Below are 21,044 nucleotides of genomic sequence, written 5' to 3' on the forward strand. Positions count from 1 at the left end.
GAAGCCGAATATGAAGGCCAAACGCTTACAAGTTATTCACTTTTTGAGTTATTTCAAAATTAAAAACACCTCGAACCCTGGAATACGCCTTAAGGTAGGCAATTTCCTAAGGGATTTCTATATTCTTTACAGTAATTCGATAATGTTGCCAAATTGAGCATACTTATGAAAGTTTTGATAACGGAATCGTTTTCGGAGAGGCCATTTTTAGTAAGAACCGCATTTTCCTTGCTCATATCGTTTGCAGAACTTATGTAAGGCATGAATCTTCGGTAGTGTCATCCCTACCCGTTGAAATCATTGTTTCGAAAAGATGACAAATTTACGCATAATGTCAACGCAATTTTCGTAAAAATTCTCACTTACATTAGCTTATGAATATAAGAAAAAGAAGCACCATTCGCGATTTGGAAATGTTTCATCAATAAATTATGATACGAACTTTTTACGAGTTGAGTCATTCCATTGAATGTTACCCCGCTGATCAATGATACCCCGGATTACGGTACTCACAATGCCGTGGAAACTGGAGCCAAGGAACAGATGTCGTACAGCCACGGTGTACCATATTAAGAAGGTGATATATTCCGGAAACTGACAGCTACTTAACGACGTCATTCCTACCAACATGGAACAAACTTTGGGAAAAAATGATCTAGTGGTCCAGATGGTATATGGTACGATAGAAGTGACGTCACATGTTTACAATCAAACTTGATGTTTACATCAGTAAAGAGCCTGTCTTGTTAATTTTTTATGCCGTGTTACAGCCTACTGGTGAAACGGGACTTTAAGCATACTATGAGCGATAGGTTTTCCTTGTATTACACATACCGAGTCGTTATAGCAATGAATAAGGGCTCTTCCATGCCAACTGCGATGTACCCAGAGAAGCTTAAGATACCCGACTAAACGGACAAGATTATAATAGAATGTGTTACCCAGATATGATTTAAAAATAAAATAACAAAAATTCTAACAAAGTTTGCACCAAATTAAACTAAAATATAACAAACCCTGTTACAATTATAACAAAATTATTACAGAATGTGTTGCAAGGATGTTACAAAATAACAAAATTATTGCGAACTATGTTACTGTTCATGACATCGGATGTTATTTGCTACAAACTTAGAAATGCGATGTCAAAAATATAACAAATCTCGAAGACGTATTCAAACAGACTCAAGTCAAAAAAGTATATAAACTTGCTTTATCGATTATATGTGTTTCGCAGACGAAATTCTACAAATTCCGCTCTTAACCAATTTGATTTTTCACTTTTAGAACGTTTAATTTCCGAATTTACAAAACGACGAAAGTAAGATTCTCCACTTTCGCAACCTAACCGCTACTTTCGCCGCTCCGTTCGGAGACAAAGTGACTTAACCACGAATCAAAACAAAACACTACTTGAGTCGATTTTACACTGATACAAAAACGTCTTAAGTAATTGATTGAAACGGCTTATCATTTTCTCATACATTTTTTGTGGAAAATGATAGAAACTACCTAGTGTTTTAACGCGAGCTGATTGCATGCAAAATTCGAGCGATGTACACTGTAAAAAATGTTAAAAATGGGATTAATTTTAAAACAGTTTTAGAAGAAAGGTTGTGATTCTTCTTAATTAACGTTCTCAAAACCGTATGAAAGTTACTTACGTCGATTTGAAAAAGTAATCGAGAAATGTTGTTATAAATGTGTTACTAAAAATATAAGAAGTTGAGAACAAAGCCATCTTGATAAAAAAAATTTTGTTATTTTAATAGCTGCTGATAGGAATGTGTTATAATTTTGTTATGTGGTTCTGGTCGGGTAATCATAAATGTTTTTTCCAGCCATCAATAAATATCGTATGGTGAAAGTGAAAAAAGCAATTGCAGTACAAAAGATTCCGCAATACTTTACCAAAAACACCGAAGCTCTAGGACGTGCATCCAGAGTACTATAGGTTTCAGCCGTGAAACACAACACAGTGCCAAGTGAGGTGGAGGATAGCTTCACCGTCAGGAGCTATGTGGAGAGCAGGGGTTGAATTCTGAGAAAATTGAGAGTATCCAGGTTGGGAAAATTTAACGAACATTGACACACGAACCATAATTTCATCCCATTTATCCGCCTGCATTCACACAACACGCATGACACTTAACGTTCGAGGAAGATAACGAGCCACGAAAGAAAACAAGACAGACACACACACCACTTACTGTTTGGTAACACTTGTAACCTTCGTCTCATTCTTATCAAGAAACATAGGCGAATATTTTCTATTTTCTGTGCTATGTTTACAGCCATAGTGGTGTTTGAGGATCCAATAGATTATAACTAAGCTGTTTAAGGTTGCATTAGCAGAACATATGGTAGGGGGACTGGGGGTAGTTTGCCCACGTTAAGGAGAACAGCGATTTTAGATGTGAAAAACATTATTTTATGCTCTTTTTTATTATGGTCGGATAGACAAACATGTTTTCTACTAAATAGTGGAAACAGCTATCCATTCTAACTTTTCTGGGGTTTATAAATTAATTTTAAAAAATGCTTGCTTAAGTGCGTATTGTTTTGCGGGGTAAAACGCCCCGCTTGAGTTCGGCGTTAGCCATGCTGTAAACGAACGCACACAATCATGCATGTATATGTGTTGCATACATCCGGGCGTTTGTTCAGATGTTATTGTTCAATAATAGTATACATGCTGATGCGAAAAATGTACATTTGTAAGGTTCCAATTTTTGTGTAACCTCAACGTGGCATTACGTTTGGTAGAATTTGAATTCAAACGGCTGTTTTGGTGTTATGATATAGGGGTGGGCGTTTTGCCCCCAAAGTTGATTAAAGTTTAGGTCCTTCAATAAGCTTTTTGAGGGCAAATTTAATATATATTTTGCACGTAATACAAACTATGACAGTGCACAAGTTGGCTCTTGGCAATAGTTTCAGTAATTTGGTTATTTATCGACCTAAAAAATGACATTGAAAATCGCAGAAAATTGCAACGAAAATAGCGAAAAACGTTTTTATACGATTTTATCGATTTGTTTGAGAAAAACACATAAAAACATATTAGGAAAAGCATTTTCATCCATGTTCTATGATCTAGGGTGAAAAAAAGCATTGTAAAACTCATCGTTCGTCCAAATCGATGGTGGCGCGTTTTGCCCCCTATGGGCATATTACCCCCAGTTCCCCTAGTCATCACCAATTCTATGCAACACATATATCACCCGAATAGCTCGGCACCCTTGTAGACTGTGAGAGTTGCTGCTCTTGAACGCTCTCTCGCCACGTACCAAACGAGAGATTGAATGTAAACATTCATAGGGCTCTCCGATTGCAATATGCCACGAACTGTCACACTCTCCGAATATGGTTCGATCGGCTTATTCGGATGAAAATCCAAACATTGAGAGTATCCATCACTCATCGCTCTTTGTAACAATCATTATCCGCAACACATCATGAGAATATGTTTATTTTCCACTGCTACAGCTTTGAACTTTGATCAGGGGGATAACAGTGCATGATAAAACCCATCCAAACAAACTCCAAATCTGTGGGACGCTATCGCTATCAGATGTTTTGGGATTGATTTTGATGCCAAAAGAGTAAATCAACTGATATAAATAAGTGAGAAAACTGGTTTTCATCAACGCTCTCTTTTTGGGGCTCTACTTTGCGGCAGTTATTCATCAAGTTTGGTACAACTTGCGAACATTGCAGATCGTGAAACAATACAGATGCGATGTTTTTCTTCGCTTGCATTATTCGTGCTTCGAAATCGATTGAGTACGAATTCTGCACTGCCAGGTGGAGAGTATTCGAAAAGAAACCACGAAGTTAATTAGAAGAGCAAGTTTTAAAATAACAAAGACGTTGCTATGTAAAATATCAAGCAAATTTTCATAGTTCCTCATTCGATTTTATGTATAACCTAAGTCATCGGTATATTCTGCTAACTTCAAACCTTCAACTGAATTACAAGTTTGATTATTGAACTAAATAAGGCCCAGAATTTGCAAACCTCTGAACTTCGCTGGCAATCAGAATGGAAAAGCATATTATAAAGTTTTCAATTTGCTCCAAACGTAGACACAATAAGCAGATCGTTCGTAGAACGATTGAGTCGTTTCGAAACAAGTCTTATGGAAATGAAAAGAAAAAGTTGTTAGTCGTTCATCTAGAGGAGTAACCGAGACGTAAGCAAAAGAAGCGCCTATTAAACGGTGACAATCAAAAGTATAGTTTTTTTCCGGACTAAACTGAAACACTAAATCTTACTAAACGAGGAGGATGGGGGACATTATTAGATTTGGACGAAATGAGGAACAAAGTCTGATGCTTCGAACTTGTATCCAAAAGCAAGCAGCTTGGAAGCGGTGAAGAGAGTGCATGACTTCACAACGTTTGTCAACAGCTCAATCTCTATTGAATCTCTTGAGGAATGGGGAAAGTGTTCTACCAATGGCAACGTATTTTGTTATATGATTGATGATATAAAAACTGTGTCGAAAATGCACAAGTATCAAACAATATATGAAATTTCATTCCAAAAATCAAATAATACTTTCAAAATAGAAGGACATTTGCTCCCAAGTATATCACGAACAGATCCATTAATACAATTCATAATGTTTTTTAAGCGATTTTAATAATTCTAGGTAGGACATATTTCGTACATACAAACACAATATGATCAATATCTTCATAAAAATCACCGCAATCACATAAATTTGAATCCTTCAAATTTATACGATATAAATGACTGTTACAAATATAATGATTTGAAATCAATCTTGAAAAACAACAAATGACGTTTCTACTAAAACTTATATTTTTAAATCAGGGAGAATAATTTACTACAGGATAAATAGAATGACACCAACGACCTTTGTCGCTTGAATTCCAAGAATTTTGCCATTCATCCAAACAAAATGATTTAAGTTTAGAATAGAATTCTGAAGCAAAAATATTACGATTATAAATTATACCTCGAGCAACACCCAGTTTTGCTAAACAATCAGCTTGTTCATTGCCATATATATAACAATAACGTTTTTTTTGAGTGCTAAAAATATATGATCCGATTTGAAATTAAAATTTATGGAATTCAATGCATGTAGACAACTCATGCTGTCAGAACATACTATAAATAAATTTGGTTCACAATCATTATTTAAGTTACATGCATAGTATAAAGCAACTAATTCAGCTATAAAAATTGAACAAGGATTTTGTAGTTTCAAAAAATGACCTAACACAGTATTTTATACTCCAAAACTTGCAACATTTTGAATAAGGGAACCATCCGTGAAATACAACTGATTACGATTAATGCCATAACATTTCCTTTCAAATAATAAATTAGCTAAACGAGAATGTAATTGCTTTGGAATTTGTTGCAACTCTACATATAGAGAAAAATCAATTAGTGGTTGAAATGTATGAATATTTATATTGTAATTATGAAAACCAATAGAATTATCATGATTTATATTTAACGTGGAACAATAAATATAAGAACTAAATATTTTACTTGTGGGATTAATTTCGTATAAAGTTTGCAAGGTATTAATTATTGGATGATTGTATGAAAAGCATTGAATCAAAAATTTACAATTTAATTTGTGAAAACGAATGTTAAGAGGTTTAATGGCAGCTAAGACTTCGATGGATTAATTTTAAACAAATTCGTAAACATCGAAACTGAATCTTCTCTAGTTTTGAAAAATGAGTTTGAATAGCACTACCAAATGTGAAACATCCATATTCCATTACTGAACGAATAGTTGTTTTATACAGGGTTATCATATCAGAAGGGTGGGCACCCCACCAAGTACCAGTAATAGTACGGAGAAAATGTATTCTTTTCGAACATACTTTCTGAATATATGAAATGTGATTCTTCCAATTTAATTTTGAATCGAACCATAAACCAAGATATTTATAATCAAAAACTTGTTCAATTTCATAGCCGTTTAGATATAAACAAATATAAGTGATTTAATGTTTTTGAAATAGAAAATGTGAAACCATTATTATGTGCCCAGGTATCAATGTTATCTACGGAAAGTTGCATAAAATGTCGTATGATTTCTCTGTTTTTTCCACTAGTAGATAAAACATTATCATCTGCAAATTGTAATACATTACACCCATTAGGAATAATAGAAGCCATATCTGAAGTAAATAAATTAAATAAAAATGGACTCAAACAAGAATCTTGTGGAAGTCCAAAACAACTATAACGAATAGTTCTTGAAGATCCATTATGGAAAAAGTGCATAATTTTTAAAGAAAATAAATTGTAAATGAAATTTGAAATCATGATAGGAATTTTTAAATTATTCATTTTATCGAAAAGCAAATCAATTAAAACAGAATCATATGCACCCGAAACATCAAGAAAAGTAGAAACAACATCTTGTATCTTGTTAAACGAAAGTTGTATTTGAGAAACTAAGAGCGCAATACAATCACGAGTACCACGACCTTTTCGAAATCCAAATTGAGAAGAAGAAAATATTTTATTACTCTCAGCCCACAGTTCCAAACGATTTAATAACATACGTTCCATAAGCTTACGAAAACATTCAAGTAAGCTTATAGGTCTTCGACTATCAACTAAAGATGGATCTTTACCAGGTTTTAAAATACTTACTACTTTAACAAAACGCCACTCAGAAGGAATTATATTTTGAGAAATAAATGAATTATATATCGAAAGTAAATATTCTTCTCCATCTTCTGGTAAATTTTGAAGAACAATGAATTTTATATTATCAATACCTGGAGCAGTATTATTGGTTAGTGATAAGGCCAAATTCATCTCCGCTAAAGAAAATGGAATACACAAATCAGGAAAATGATTCACACATCTTGTTTTGTAATTTACAAAACTGGGAACGAAACTTGGGCATATTTTGGATGCAAATTGATCAATCCACTCTTCTGAATATTCTAACACATTTGGAGAAGTACAATCATAATTCCTTAAATTTCTAGCTACGGACCATAATTTTGTAAGTGAAGTATCTTAATCGAGGCTTTCTACAAATGTTTTTCAATAGTATCTTTTCTTGAATTTAGTAATTCTAGTGAATAATGCTTCAGCTTTCTGATATGAAAAATAATGTTCCCTACAACCAGATTTACGAAATAGTTTAAATGCAGCAGATTTATTTTTTAAAGCAATAGTACACTCATTATCCCACCAAAAAGGAGGACGCTTTTTCTTAAAAACATCTAGACCAACCTTTATTTTCTGTGCTTTATGTAAACAATCAGTTAAAAGATTTGAAAAATGATTGTACTTCTCTAACACAGAAAATGAATTACCATCATTATACAAAGAAAATGATACATAATCGGCAAATTTAATCCAACCTACATTATCACATAGATCAGGAACATGTACTTTTTGTGGCGTTTTGTTATGCATAAGATTTTGAAATCAAATTGAAATAGGTAAATGATCACTATTATTCGGATCATCAATAGTTTTCCAAGACGACATCATGAATAAACTATTAGAACAAAGAGATAAATCAATACATGATGAATGAGAAGGAGGTACTGCAATTCTGGTAAAAGATCCATCATTTAAAATATTTAAATTTAACTCATCAATCAATTCCAATATCAAAGAACCTCTTCCATCAGAGCTATGAATACCCCACGCTATATTATTGACATTAAAATCACTCAATATATAATAAGGAGAAGGAATTTCTTTTAAAATACATTTAATTTGCGATAAAGAAAAACTTACGTTGGGAGGTAAATAGAAACAAACAATAAAAAATTCAAAACCATCTTTTCTAATTGTAACGGCAATATATTTAATGTGTGATTGTATTGAAATATCCAAATATTTAAATTCAATATTATTTCGTATTCCAATCAGAAATCCTCCATATGAATCACAACGATGTTTTCTAAAAATTTTGAATTGTGGAACACGTAAAAATTTAGATTCTGTTAGCCAAGTTTCATTTAAACAAAAAATATTGGTATTTAAGCTATTTATCAAGGCTTTTGATCTATCGAGTTTGTTAATGATGCTGCGACAATTCCATTTTAAAATATTAAAACTATTTATATTTTTTGAAGCCATTAGGATGAAAACAAAGATGCAATGAGTGGTCCAAAATTATTCAATTTATCCAAAATAGAAGCCACAAAAGGTAAGATAATTTTAATATTTTTTTTCCAAAGACCACTAAGACCTAAAAATTCAACTAATTCTTCTAAAATATTCAAAATGGAATTATCGCTACCTTTATTTTTTCTATCTCCTGAAGTATTATTAGTGTTTGAATCAACATTGTTTGAGGAGTTATCAACTTTTTGAAAACCAGGAATGATTTTGGGGGTATTGGAAACATTGAGTGAAGGAAAATGTGTCTCATAAGAAGTAGATGGTTGAGGTTCAAAAGTAGGAATTGATTTTCTTGATGAGTTAATATAAGTTCGTTTTCTTTTGTTCACAGGATTGTTAAGAAAATTATGTTGTTTGTCATAATCATTATCATAGACATCTGGTAATAATGCAAATGAATTTGAAGTACTAATATTATCAGAAGATTTCATTATAGCAGCATAAGGGCTATCCATTAATTACGTAAGGGTTTAAGGGGGGAGGGGGGGTTTGAGATTTCTTACGCGCCATACAATTTATTTTGGATTTTTATACAAAAAATCTTATCACGGGGGGAGGGGGGGTTGAAAAATCCCGAAAAATGTCTTACGTAATTAATGGACCACCCCAATATGATAAAAGATTTTTGTTTTAAATTTTTTTATTCAATTTTGATTGATGCTCAATATATACAGAACATTCTCTCAAACTAGTATGTTTTTGTCTACAATAAATAAAAACATCAAATTTTTTCTTACAATCTTCCGATGAATGAAGGTCTCCGCATTTGGAGCATTTCAATTTATTCGAACAAAAATTAGATGTGTGGCCAAAAAGGAGACAACGCTCACAGTGCATGAACTTAGGGTAGTAAAGTCTAACATGAAAAATGACGTTATCAATCATAACATAATCTGGGAGAACCGATCCAGAAAATGTTATTTTTATACAATTAGATTAAACATATTTGCATTCATTGTCACTAAAAAATAATTTTGATAAACGATTACAATCTAAAATACTAACAGGAGCAATGGATTTGTTTTTAAACATACCAGTACCATTATTCCTAATGTCGTCACAATTTAAATCTTCATCGTATATAACTCCATTGATTTCACAAAAATCACATGGAGCATATACACGATAAGAATTTACAAAAAATGTTGATTCTAAAAGAGAGTTGGCATCCTCTCGAGATGCAAAAACTACTCTTAATTTGTCGAGAGAAATTTTCTTGATTTCTTTTACTGATTTAAATTTTTTGTAAACCTCAGCAGAAATCAACAAAACATTAATAGGTCTCTCCTTTTTTCTAAAATAAACTACATATGAACCCGGAAAAGTGGATGGATTAATTTTTATGCGAAAAGGTTTAATTGAAGGGGTTTCTATAGAATGATCATTTTCATTTGAATCTCCTTCTCCTGAATCAGTTTCCATAATTGTAGATAAATTCAAAACAATAACTAAATGTAAGATAGGAATAGAGAAAAAGAAACTTATACTCAACTATAATATATATAATAATGATACTTATCAAGCTTTCAACAAAGAAAATGTGTAGTTGAAACCACCAAATTGAGAATCCAGGAATCTTATAAAATCCAAAAATCTTGCCACTCGAACAGCATTACTCTTGTCAATACGCCAATCAAACTTGAAAGCCACCGCCAAATCAACGCACAAACAAACGTCCCAGGAACGTAGTCTTCAAATCTTCCGAGAATCAGACCCCACACGCACGCAAGTCTCAAGATTGCACAACCACTCTTTAACGAATCCAAACGATCCAAATACGGTCCTTGAAACACCTCCCTACACGTAAATCCTCACAATCGGAAATTCTTGAAAAAATCGTTTCTGAAAAATGGAAAAAAATGACAAGCAGAAAAAAAAGATGTAGTGGGACTGATTTGAGATTACTTTTATTTATAGAACAGTTTGATACGATGGTTTTCCTTAACTCTGCTGAACAAAAAGTGTTGTTTCGTTAATGATACTGTAAGTTCAAAACAGAAAAATGCGACTGGAAATAACTTGGTTCACGGCAGCTTAATGAATTAGAGAAAATGAAATACTAAACTAAGGTAAACTGTTTCGTTCCTATAAAGGAGTAATATCACATCCATGCTTTGCTTCCAGCATTACGTGTTTGCATCACGAGAAATGGTTTGACTTAACCTACATGAAATTATTCTGAAATATCAGCTCGAATAATTTCGTTACTCTATTCAGCTATCATAAAAAGCTTCTCACCTTTTCTATAATTAACCCAACGCCAAAGCAGGATTCGATTTCCTTATTGTGTTGAAATAATCAAGCTGAGTGCTGTCGATAAAACCTGCTACATCATTACAATAAAAAATAAAAAAGTAATAATCGCAAAAAAAAATCCAGGTCACAGTACTATACTTACCCCTCCCGTGGAGTATGGGTCGATGCCACGCTTATTTAAAAGTAATTTAACTACATCTTCTCTAGAGTACATGGAAGCAATATGTATCACATTGTAATTGTCCTAAAACGATAAATAAATTGGGATTAGTGTTCGAATCAATATGGGGAGGAAAAATATTTCCGATGATGATTAGGTACGGTCCCAAAATAGCACTCTGATGATTGATGAAGCCCAGAAAAAAAGGAAGCAATCTATTTCCATTTTAGTTTCTTTCTTGGAACATGAATTTCACTTTTGAACTATCACGCCCTTTCGGCGTTTAATTTCTCCGGAACAAACTCATTATCAAATTCATAAGAAGTGATGTATGCTTATAAGTTGATTGGATTTCTGCCCGTGGTGAAAAGGAACACACCCTTCGTATTATAATGACGAAGTAACATGCACGTATCGCTCACGTATGCATGCGGTGGCCAACAGTTGGTTGGGGGTTACTTATGAGAATGGCTAATTATTGTACTGGTAGTGCTGTCGTCATAGATTGAAGAAAACTGGGTTAGGCAGTAAGAAGTGATACATCTAAAGATAAGTTATTAGGTCACCTGCTTGTAAATGTCATATGCATTATGAGGATTGAATTTAAATTGGTCCAGTTTGTTATATGAATTAGAGCCTGAAGTGGACTCTCCTTCAACAATAAGAACATGACTCAATGTTTCAAGTAGCGTTTTTGTCAAGCATATTGCAGGAAGTTAATCCAGAAAAGATGAGGAAGGGTGTAAGTAAAAAAATGTGCTCTTCTTCACTTCAAGGTGTTTGAGAATAAGTTCGAGATCTTTAAAAATTCCCGGCGAAACGCGACAATCTCCTTTCTTTACGATTTGGAAGGAAACCTTGATTCCGCTAATGAAGTTCAAAATCTCCCGCCTAAATCCTCCTAATTTAGAACAACTGATCACAATTAGTGGTACTCTTTGATTCCTCACTTGAATCAAAAAGCCTGGTCAAGAGGCTACTTCGATTTGATGTTCGGAAAATTGGTCTAAAGCGTCGAATTGATTTGATGCAATTATCAATATTCGCCATTTCGCATTTCGACTTCAAAGAAATCCAAGACACCATCAAGGACGTTCCAGAAAAAAATAGTGCCGCACCGGTTAAAATAAATCAAATTGGCCGAATTCCGACAAATCCGTTTTCATGTTGCGGAAGCTCACGTGCCCCAAACTTATCCAAATTTAATGGTTTAACTGCAACGATAAATAACCACTCATCTGTTTGTCTTGGCTCCCCGAAAAAAAAGGAAACATAATAAAAATGATCGTTATCTGTTGCTGCACTATCACGGACGCGGTTCTGGCGGTAATAGTACTTTAACATTTAACCTGTGGAGCTTCCTGGGAGGTTGGCTTCAATCTTCTCCCTATTTGATGGTTTGGTTCTCTTTGGCAGCCCAATTTACAAGAATTTAAAGGAGAGGAGCATTCAGTGTTTGAGTTTTGATCCGAATAAGCCGATCGAACCATGATCAGAGAGTGTAACAGCTCTTCTTCTTCTTGGTATTAACGTCCTCACTGGGACAGAGCGTGCTTCTCAGCTTAGTGTTCATATGAGCACTTCCACAGTTCCACTGAGAGCTTTCTTTACCAACGTCGCCATTTTCGCATTCATATATCGTGTGGCAGGTACGATGATACTCTATGTCCAGGGAAGTCAAGGAAATTTCCATTACGAAAAGATCCTGGACCGACCGGGAATCGAACCCAGACACCTTCAGCGTGGCTTTGCTTTGTAGCCGCGCACTCTAACCACTCGACTACTTAAGGAAGGCCCCATACTCAATTAGTGCTTGTTTCGAATTATTTTACTGGTTGTTTTGAGAGAAATTAGTGCTGGTTATCCTTTTCCTAGGGCACGCCAATATTTCCCCCATTCTCTTTTCTCCACCGAGGTCAGGGTCAATCGGTCAGGCATTTGGATAGCTAGGTGCGGTTCTGTTCGAGAGCATCTTGGGCAGAGTACTCGCGGGCTGGCACGATGTGCATGATTCTAATTCATTTTCTTTACTCTGCACATCGATCGCGATAAGAAGCATGCAGGGAAGCATAAAGGGTATAGGGTAAGGAGAAAGTCTTTGGTCGAAAATTGCATGTTTGCGAGTGCTTATGACCACACCTAGGGTTGAGGAGCCTGTTGGGCGATGTGCAATAAATGTACACGTGTGTACAAGGATCCTGGTGAAAAATAAGAATCAGCGCCTTCGATTGCAAACGAAGAAATAATAGGAGGAAATCCTTGATGGTTAGTTCATAATTGTCGAGCATCATGACGACTTTTTATAAAATTAGTATGATTAAATTGATTGAAGGAATGAGCATACTCGGTAAAGTGCAGTGTACAGCCACATCTTTGTAGCCTACTTTCTTGCTTGGTTCATCCACCTATCTCGCTCCTCTACGTCTTATACACGTCAAATTCGAGCCATATAAGTTTGTTGTCTGACATTCTTGAAACGTACCGTGTAAATAGTATAATTCCAACTTAATTCTTGATACTGGGGTCGTCAAAAAGTTGCTCCAAGTCGTGATTCATTTTTCTCACTCATACGCTGTTTTCATGTACTCTTCCATAGATGACCCTTATCACATGGCGTTCATAAACTATCACTATTAGTCTACTAGTGCTTCAAAAATCCTCCTCGAGCATTGCTCACGTGTTGTGCACATATCGGCTTCATTAAGGTTTTGTGTCAGGTACACTTAGCATAGAGTTGCTGTTTGTTAGTTATCATGGATCTCAAGATCTTCTGGAGTTCATACTAAGCACGAATTCAGACAATAAAGCATCTCCGAATTTCATGGCAGCAGTTGTTATCCAACGTTTTTTATGATCCTAGGTATACGAACGCACCTACATCCTCGAATTCAGCGCCATCGACATTTCTATCAACAAAAAGATTCAGATTTAGACCCTCTGGAAAAAAAGCAATCTCTCTTTCTGTCAGCAAACGTCCATAGTGAAGTTTCAGGGTTCTCGTAACGATAATCACACCAAATAAAATTGGAATAAGTTCATGTCCTTTCCTAAATCAAATGATAACTAAAGTATATCCGTTCTTGTTTTGGACATATCAAACGAGAAATCAAAAGCTGAGAGCAGTAATATTGAGAATTTCTCATAGAACATTAACGAATTTACTCCACTCCACAGTATTTCCCTTCCTAACTAAGGCATCATTATAATCCGACTACAGCAGGTCTTTTCTTTTATTATAGGACGGTTATTTTTTTCAGATTTAGATATTCCTGGAACAATATCTGCTTCCAGAACCTAAATATCATTTTTGACAAAAATTCTAAACGAATTTTGAACATACTTTTTGAAGGAAATAATTAAAAAATGTTAAAGGGTTTTCCGTCATACTTTCTGAAGCTATGCCTGAATCGCATTGCTTTAATCAACGAATTCTGGGTTTTCTAATTGAAGGTGGTGGCCGATCTCTATCAAATGCAGAGCTATCGTTATAAGCTCTCTTGCAATGTTTAAGTGTGTTCTTAACTGTGCTTTTTTATGTACCGTCGTGCGGCGTGCCATTGGGACTAGGGGGTGACTTTGACCGCCCTTTTCGATGCATCTCATGGCTAGTACGGGAGTCGAAAAACTAACCCATGACCATCCAGTGGCTATTTATAATGCATTCTTGAAGTTTGTCACTTTGTTTTTCATTATTCCGGGTTTGGTTTGGCCCCCCTTACTTTTTATATTCAATGGGAATAAACGAAACGCAAAGTCATGTCTGGAAGGCGTTATTAGGAAAAGCCTAATAATTGATTTGTATTAGTATTGTCTATGTCATTCGTTTTAATCTCTGCGCAATATTCTTGGTTGTAAAAATCAAACTTCTTTAGAAGAGCCATACATACATAGTTAATGTCAGAAATCCGCGCCGAAAACCCGTTATGGATCTAATTCAAACAAGGATTTCGAAGGCAGTGTTGGAAATGTTCGCATCACGAAGCACCTCACGAGTGTAAACCAACGCAAAAAAAAAACATGACAGATTCTAGAACAGGCTTGGTGCGAGTAAGTTTTCACCCGCAGAACATACCAAAAGAAATAGCAAATAGTTCGCGAATGTTTACTCGCGAGCAACCGAACAAGGTTCGTTTTTTATGGTTTTGACAAACAAATCGACAGTATACTGACACCAGTTTGTAGTCAAAAAACTTTGAGAGGGAACATAGTTTTTTTCAGAAGCGCAATTGATTCTGAACAATGTCGAATACGTTCGCGAATCACTTTAGCTTCGTTTACTCACGAGCACGATAGAGCATGAGCATGAGCATAGATGACCGTACAATTTGTAGTTGCTACTCCGTGATTGCCCAGAACAATCGAAGTTGCACAGAAATTTAATGAATGGGGCTTGGAATTAGCTTACCATTCTAAATGTGCACAAATCAAGAGCTCAAAATTCAAAAGTCAATAACGGCGCCGGCCACGTCCTTACGGTCATCGGTGGAGCGAAAGAATATTAGTGTGACTACCGTTGTTACGAGAGACCGAGATCACCTCTGCATCTCCACGGTTGTCATGGAAAGGATATTGGGTTAGTGGGATAAGGTAGAGATCTGGGAGTCACCAATGTTTGGCGATGAGATCCATGATATAATCATGCGCGGCATGTTCGATCCTGCCCTCATCGCCCGCCCCCGCAGGAGCTAGCAACAAGGTCGAAGGATCAAACACTACTCTCGTTTACTCACGAGCACGATAGATGTGAGTAAATCAACACTATGATGCTCGCAAGCTTTTCGTTTTGTTTTTATTCCGGTTCAGCAGACATGTTCGTGACTTTTCATCACTGCTTGAAAGTTAAATAGTTGTCATTTCAGCAGTTAAACTGTGAATTTAATTGAATTTTAAAAATAGTTGCTTCTTTCATCAATTCAGGAATTCATTACAGTGTTTGTCTAGGAAAGTCACTACGTATACTTCCAAAAATATTCTCAGGATTTTTTCTACAAATTTTTCTGTAGTCTTCTTCAGATGTTTTTCCTTCCAGGGATTTAACCCAGGATATCTCCAAAACATCTTATAGCAAATCTTGCAGAAATCACCCTGATTTACACCACTACGTACAAAAAACATTAAATTTTCCCAGTTATAAATTCGTTGCATTTCACATACAAACGTTTAAATCATCGCAAATCCATAATTTCAGGTCAATCGGAGTACCTGCATCAGGCATTCAAACAAGACCATTTTATATGAAAAGTACCCAATGCAATTTAGTCTGTCCAGTACTGTATCTGTAAGACTTCCAGGACTCAACAAACAATTTCATACAAGTTGTCACTATTCGATATAAATATAGAATACATATTTGGCGCGGTAAATGGCTGGGCATGGCGTACCATTGGTACCTCGCGTACCTGCAAGAATAAAATAGATAAAATAGAATAGACCGCACAGAGGGGCGGTCCTTAGCCTCTTGCCCAGCAACTCCTATCCCTACCTCCTCGTGGTACTGGCCGGGGTACGAGTAACCTTGGGGAAGATCAGGTAACCAACCCCCGGTGGGAACTTTGGTCGTATGCTGACAGGGAAGGGGGGGTTTGCTTTTGCTTTTGCTTTTGCAAACCTGGAGCGTCTGTACTCCATGTTAGGAGCGGCTAACAACAGCGTCTGTTCCCCATGTCAGGGGCGGCTGATCATCGTCCGAGTGCCAGAGAAGAACTCTAAGCTAAACTGTGCTCTATGGCCCTCCGAACATGTAGGGGGAATGGTCCTCCAGAAATCTAGGGGGTTGGTGTCAGGCCCTGCAAGCCAACCGTAAAAACACATCAGCACAGGAACGTCAACGAGAGAATACGGACCGGAACAATCGGCGAAGACCACAGCAATGAAAAAGGACTAGCAATTGAAAACTCGGTACGTGGAACTGCAAATCTCTCAACTTCATTGGAAGTACTCGCATACTCTCCGATGTACTGAAGACCCGCGGTTTCGACATCGTAGCGCTGCAGGAGGTGTGTTGGACAGGAGCATTGGTGCGAACGTTTAGAGGTAATCATACCATCTACCAGAGCTGCGGCAACACACGCGAGCTGAGAACAGCTTTCATCGTGATGGGTCATATGCAAAGGCGCGTGATCGGGTGGTGGCCGATCAATGAACGAATGTGCAAGTTAAGAATCAAAGGCCGATTCTTTAACTTCAGCATAATCAACGTGCATAGCCCACACTCCGGAAGCACTGATGATGACAAGGACGAATTTTACGCGCAGCTCGAACGCGAGTACGACCGCTGCCCAAGCCTCGACGTCAAGATCATCACAGGAGATTTGAACGCTCAGGTTGGCCAGGAGGAGGAGTTCAGACCGACGATTGGAAAGTTCAGCGCCCACCGGCTGACGAAAGAGAACGGCCTACGACAGATAGATTTTGCCGCCTCCAAGAATATGGCCATTCGTAGCACCTATTTCCACACAGCCTCCCGTATCGGTACACCTGGAGATCACCTCAGCAGACAGAATCGCAAATCGACCACGTTTTGATCGATGGACGGCACTTCTTCGACATAACCGACGTCAGAACCTATCGTGGCGCTTTCATGGACTTCGACCACTACCTGGTGATGGTGAAACTGCGCCCAAAACTATCCGTCATCAATGATGTACGGTACCGACGCCCGCTCCGGTACAATCTCGAGCGGCTGAAACAACCGGATGTCGCCAATGCATACGCGCAGCATCTTGAGGCAGCGTTGCCGGATGAGGGCGAGCTCGATAGGGCCCCTCTTGAGGACTGCTGGAGGACAGTCAAAGCAGCCATTAACGACACTGCCGAAAGCATTGTCGGATATGTGGAGCGGAGCTCAAGAAACGATTGGTTCGACGAGGAGTGCCAGGAGGTTTTAGAGGAGAAGAATGCAGCGCGGGCTGCGATGCTGCAGCATGGTACGCGGCAAAACGTGGAACGATACAGACTGAAGCGGAAACAGCAAACCCGCCTATTCCGGGACAAAAAGCGCCGCCTGGAAGAGGTGGAATGCCAAGAGATGGAGTTGCTGTACCGTTCCCAAGAAACGCAGAAATTCTATCAGAAGCTCAACACATCCCGCAAAGGCTTCGTGCCGCGAGCTGAGATGTGCCCGGATAAGGATGGGAGCATCTTGACGGACGGACGCGAGGTGATCGAAAGGTGGAAGCAGCACTACGATGAACACCTGAATGGCGCAGAGAACACAGGCACAGAAGGTCAGGATAACGAAGGCGATGGCTACGTCAGCACAGCGGACAGCGGAAACCAACCAGCTCCCACGATGGGGGAAGTTAAGGATGCATTCAACAGCTCAAGAACAACAAGGCCGCTGGCAAGGATGGTATCGGAGCCGAACTCATCAAGATGGGCCCGGACAGGTTGGCCGCTTGTCTGCATCGGCTGATAGTCAGAATCTGGGAAACGGAACAGCTACCGGAGGACCAAGCAAGGCGTTCTATGGCCTATCTACAAAAAGGGCGACAAACTGGAGTTTGAAAATTATCGTGCAATCACCATCCTAAACGCCGCCTACAAAGTGCTATCCCAGATTCTCTTCCGTCGTCTATCACCTATAGCAAACGAGTTCGTGGGAAGTTATCAAGCAGGTTTCATCAACGGCCGCTCGACAACGGACCAGATCTTTTCCGTGCGGCAAATCCTCCAGAAATGCCGTGAGTACCAGGTCCCTACGCACCATTTGTTCATCGATTTCAAGGCGGCATACGATAGTATCGACCGCGTAGAGCTATGAAAAATCATGGACGAGAACAGCTTTCCCGGGAAGCTCACAACATTGATCAGAGCAACGATGAACGGTGTGCAAAACTGCGTGAAGATCTCGGGCGAACACTCCAGTTCGTTCGAGTCTCGGCGGGGACTACGACAGGGCGATGGACTTTCGTGCCTGTTGTTCAATATTGCGCTTGAAGGTGTTATGCGGAGAGCCGGACTTAACAGTCGAGGCACGATTTTCACGAGATCCGGACAATTTGTTTGCTTCGCGGACGACATGGATATTATTGGGAGAAAATTTGAAACGGTGGCAGATTTGTTCACCCGCCTGAAACGCGAAGCAACAAGAGTCGGGCTAATGGTGAATGCGTCGAAAACAAAGTACATGCTGGTTGGCGGAACTGAGCGCGACAGGACCCGCCTAGGAAGCAGTGTTCCTATAGACGGAGATACCTTCGAGGTGGTGGACGAGTTTGTCTACCTCGGATCCTTGTTGACGGCTGACAACAATGTTAGTCGGGAAATACGAAGGCGCATCATCAGCGGAAGTCGTGCCTACTATGGGCTCCAGAAGAAACTGCGGTCAAGAAAGATTCACCCCCGCACCAAACGTACGATGTACAAAACGCTCATAAGACCGGTAGTCCTCTACGGGCATGAGGCGTGGACTATGCTCGAGGAGGACTTGCAAGCTCTTGGGGTTTTCGAACGCCGAGTGCTAAGGACGATCTTCGGCGGTGTACAGGAGAACGGCGTGTGGCGGCGAAGGATGAACCACGAGCTCGCTCAACTCTACGGCGAACCCAGTATCGTGAAGGTAGCTAAAGCTGGAAGGATACACTGGGATGCCCTGCCAACCCCAGAATGCCGGACAACAACCCTGTTAAGATGGTTTTCGCTACGAATCCGGTCGGAACAAGAAAGCGTGGGGCGCAGTGAGCTAGGTGGATTGACCAGGTGCACCAGTACCTTGAGAGCATGGGTCACAGTCGAGGATGGAGAGAAGCGGCCATGAACCGAGTGAATTGGCGAATTATTGTTGGCGAGGCTTTATCAAGATAATTGATGTAAAGCCAAATAAGTAAGTAAGTAACATAAATTTTACTTAACAATTTTCGTATGAATTATAGGGTCTGTTTACTACTGGTGATGAGGAACAGGTGCTCCGCGCAACAATTTTATTTAAAAAAGTGCTCCGCGAGCCAAAAAGGCTGAAAACCCCTGTAGTAATGGATATGATGTTGATGCAAGTATTAATGTGTTTTTTTAATTCGAATGTTTTTTTTTATTATTGAAGATGTTTTAAATTACTAGAAACAAACTTGTAGATGTGGGTATCGTACTGTAATTAGTTTAAGTAATTCAATGAGAACAAAAAGATCAGTTGAAGTAAGTATCACAATTAAATAAATAAATAAATAAATATTCATCCAGGAACTATTCAATGAGATTCGACCAGGAACCCATCCAGAAATTTCTTTTTGTGTTGGTTCTTATTTTACTGAGAAACTCAGTAACGAATCCACTGATCCTTGCAGAGTTTTGCTTCAGAACTCAGAAAAAACATATGGTATATGATTATATTTCTAGATGATTTCCCAGATAAAATGTAAGAAAAAATAGAGCAGCTCTTTGGAGAATCCATGAACATCTGTTGCATATCAAGAGAGCATATGAAATTTTCTGTTTGAACTCATGGAAGAAGCAGCATTTTACCTCCTGCAAGAATTAAGGTGAGACTTCTTGGAAAAATCCCTCGAGGAGTTGTGGAAGATTTGATGTAGGGAGTCATGTGGCAATGCCTTCAGAAATTCTAATAACAATTCCTTCATTTTGTTTTAACAGCAGAGAAAATTATTGGAAAAATTTCTGGAAGAATTCCAGGACACATCATTATAGTTCACTTGTAGCTTTTCTAGAACAATGCGTGCATATAATATTGTTAGATTTCTTAAAAAGCCTCTGTAGAAATGAAATAATTTTATATATGTATATCGTAGAGCAAGCACGACAACATTCTAGGTCCTGGAAGGGAATGTCCGAAAGCTGTGCTAAACACATGCGTGCCACTTCGAAAATAATTGTGTCTCCCATTCTTCGCGAGTAAACTCAAAGCAAGGTGCAAGACCAGCGTTGCCAACCTTCCAGATTTGTTTAGAATATTCCAGATTTATGAAACCCCATTTAAAAAAATATGGTAGATTCAAATAAAAATTTATAATGAATTTGTAAGGTTAGGTCGTGTATGAAGCTTCTCCAAAAAAGTTTTCAAAATCTTCCAGATTTTTGAAAAAATGACTTGGCATCTTTGTGCAGAAGACAATTTGTTTTTAAGCGAGAACAAGCAAGACACAATCTCTTCCAGCTAGCACAAAAATTCACTCTAGGAAAATTTCGGCAAGGTATGCTTTGAAGGCGGACAAACTTATTAAGTACTTTACAAAAAAATATATGTATGGATCTTTATGTTATTGGTGAAGTCAGAATCATAAGGTGGCGATAAAATAAGTTCATCGTGTTTAAGAGTTTTGACAGTCACATATTAGTGAAATTAATTCAAATGGAATTTTTGACGCGTGTACGAAAACGCAAGAGTGAAAATGAGTAAACTCGATACCACGCAGCCAAGAGCACATTGCGAGTCAGCACTGCCAGGGTGCAGCGCAGAGAAATTGCTCGTGCACGTCTCTTTCGAATTGAAGGTGCTATCTCGCAGTAGCGCGTATA

The 21,044-nt window shown here is 37.9% G+C and overlaps 1 protein-coding gene across 4 annotated transcripts in view; it reads right to left on the reverse strand.

The window, feature by feature from the left end:
• The window catches only part of LOC5575210 (serine/threonine-protein phosphatase 6 regulatory ankyrin repeat subunit B), a 275,762-nt gene that overhangs the window by 168,683 nt on the left and 86,035 nt on the right, over positions 1-21,044 (reverse strand). For all 4 annotated transcript variants that reach the window (XM_021846207.1, XM_021846200.1, XM_021846199.1 and 1 more), the window contains exon 3: positions 10,557-10,658. In XM_021846207.1, coding sequence (XP_021701899.1) covers positions 10,557-10,658 — 102 coding nt within the window. The remainder of the gene's footprint in view (positions 1-10,556; positions 10,659-21,044) is intronic.

Source organism: Aedes aegypti, chromosome 2, assembly GCF_002204515.2.
Source record: "Aedes aegypti strain LVP_AGWG chromosome 2, AaegL5.0 Primary Assembly, whole genome shotgun sequence".
NCBI classification, from domain to species: domain Eukaryota; kingdom Metazoa; phylum Arthropoda; class Insecta; order Diptera; family Culicidae; genus Aedes; species Aedes aegypti.